This window comes from Sabethes cyaneus, chromosome 3 (genome assembly GCF_943734655.1).
Source record: "Sabethes cyaneus chromosome 3, idSabCyanKW18_F2, whole genome shotgun sequence".
In the NCBI taxonomy this organism is placed as follows: domain Eukaryota; kingdom Metazoa; phylum Arthropoda; class Insecta; order Diptera; family Culicidae; genus Sabethes; species Sabethes cyaneus.
The window spans coordinates 176820033-176821328 of NC_071355.1; the positions used below are offsets into that span (position 1 = coordinate 176820033).

Genomic DNA, 1296 nt, shown 5'->3' on the forward strand with positions numbered 1-1296 from the left:
GTAGGTCAAAATGCCATGTAAATTTCCTGTTGTTTTCTGGATTTTTACTTAGGAAATATGAAATGCAAATACGATTAGGTAATTGGTATAATACAATAGCATTATCAGAAATATATAAGCTTTAGTTTACGCTATCCTAAGGATGTGTGCTTTCCTGACCTTTGACGCTTAATTATCAAAAGTGTGAACGGTGCATTTGAAATTTCCTTCCATCTAAGCAGCCCGCCTACACTACTCACCACAGTTCAGTCAACAATGGCAGCCGCAGACATTTCCATTAATCCGGTCGATATTTTGGATGAGCAATTTGCACAGTACCTACAACTAGCCAAGCAATTACTACCGAAACTTAGAACTCCCAAAGGTATTAGAATGCATACCACCAAAAAAACGAAAGCCTTAAAACTTATTTTTACCTTCACCACCACTGACGCCGATTACATTGTTTGTTCACAGATCGTCAAATATGTTCCAAGTACATTTCAAGATGTTGCCAGCTCGGAAACGCCACCCACTCGGCGAAAAGTTACCGGAATGAGTTCTTCCGGTATTTTCTCAAAGTGCTGGATGCCACTATTCGGAACCAGCTGCACTATGTTCAGATGGTAGGTGTTTCGGAAGGTGTTTTCCAGGGATGCTTCAATTATTGTCGAAAGTATTAGCAAGTTACCAGTTCTTGGTAATCGATACGAAGTACAGACTTAAAACATAACATAAAACAATTTTCATTGCCATTCTGAAAGTAAACCGTAAAAGTTGAACATCCCCGCGGAGCAAATCGATGTGTTTTTGTGGTTAAATTAAAAGTTAAATCTTTCGTTTCTGCTTTTCTGCCTGGCATGTGGCACTTTTCAGGATGACCAGCCAGTTCGGCCGACAGACGAACCGAAGGATGCATTTCGTTGGTCCAACGATCGAAAAACGTATGTGGCTACGAAAATCATCCCCAATTATGCCATACTTGTGTACATGGCCGTTTGTGACGATCCCGAGCAAGGATGGGATAACGGCGGCTTTGGGACTTACGAGTTTTAGGTGTTGAATGTGCTACGATATATCTGCAGTGGCGGTAGAAATCACAATATTGGAATGAGCTGTAGAAAAACGGTATTTAGATAAACGTGCTAAATTTGGGATTGTATCTAAAAAAATTTTTTTTGGTGCTGGTATGAATATTAATATTAAGGATGTTCCAGAATCCGCATTGACATAAAACTAGTATTTATAAAAATTGATTCTTTCAAAATTATTGTTTAACTTGAGTCTTTTCTGCACAACATGATGATTTAAAACAAA

At 38.7% G+C, this 1296-nt stretch overlaps 1 protein-coding gene across 1 annotated transcript; it reads left to right on the forward strand.

Annotated features, from left to right (window-relative positions):
- The first annotated feature begins 255 nt into the window (after nucleotides 1-255).
- On the forward strand, nucleotides 256-1035 carry LOC128740436 (uncharacterized). The gene is made up of 3 exons (XM_053835976.1): nucleotides 256-364; nucleotides 457-605; nucleotides 856-1035. The coding sequence occupies exons 1-3, from the start codon at nucleotides 256-258 to the stop codon at nucleotides 1033-1035; spliced, it is 438 nt and encodes a 145-aa protein (XP_053691951.1).
- Nucleotides 1036-1296: the final 261 nt, after the last annotated feature.

Bases quoted from the DNA above. Each gene is read 5' to 3' on its own strand.
- LOC128740436 (XM_053835976.1), top strand. From the start codon at position 256: ATGGCAGCCGCAGACATTTCCATTAATCCGGTCGATATTTTGGATGAG. The intron at 365-456 runs GTATTAGAATGC...GTTTGTTCACAG, and splicing joins GAAACTTAGAACTCCCAAAG to ATCGTCAAATATGTTCCAAG. The intron at 606-855 runs GTAGGTGTTTCG...GGCACTTTTCAG, and splicing joins AGCTGCACTATGTTCAGATG to GATGACCAGCCAGTTCGGCC.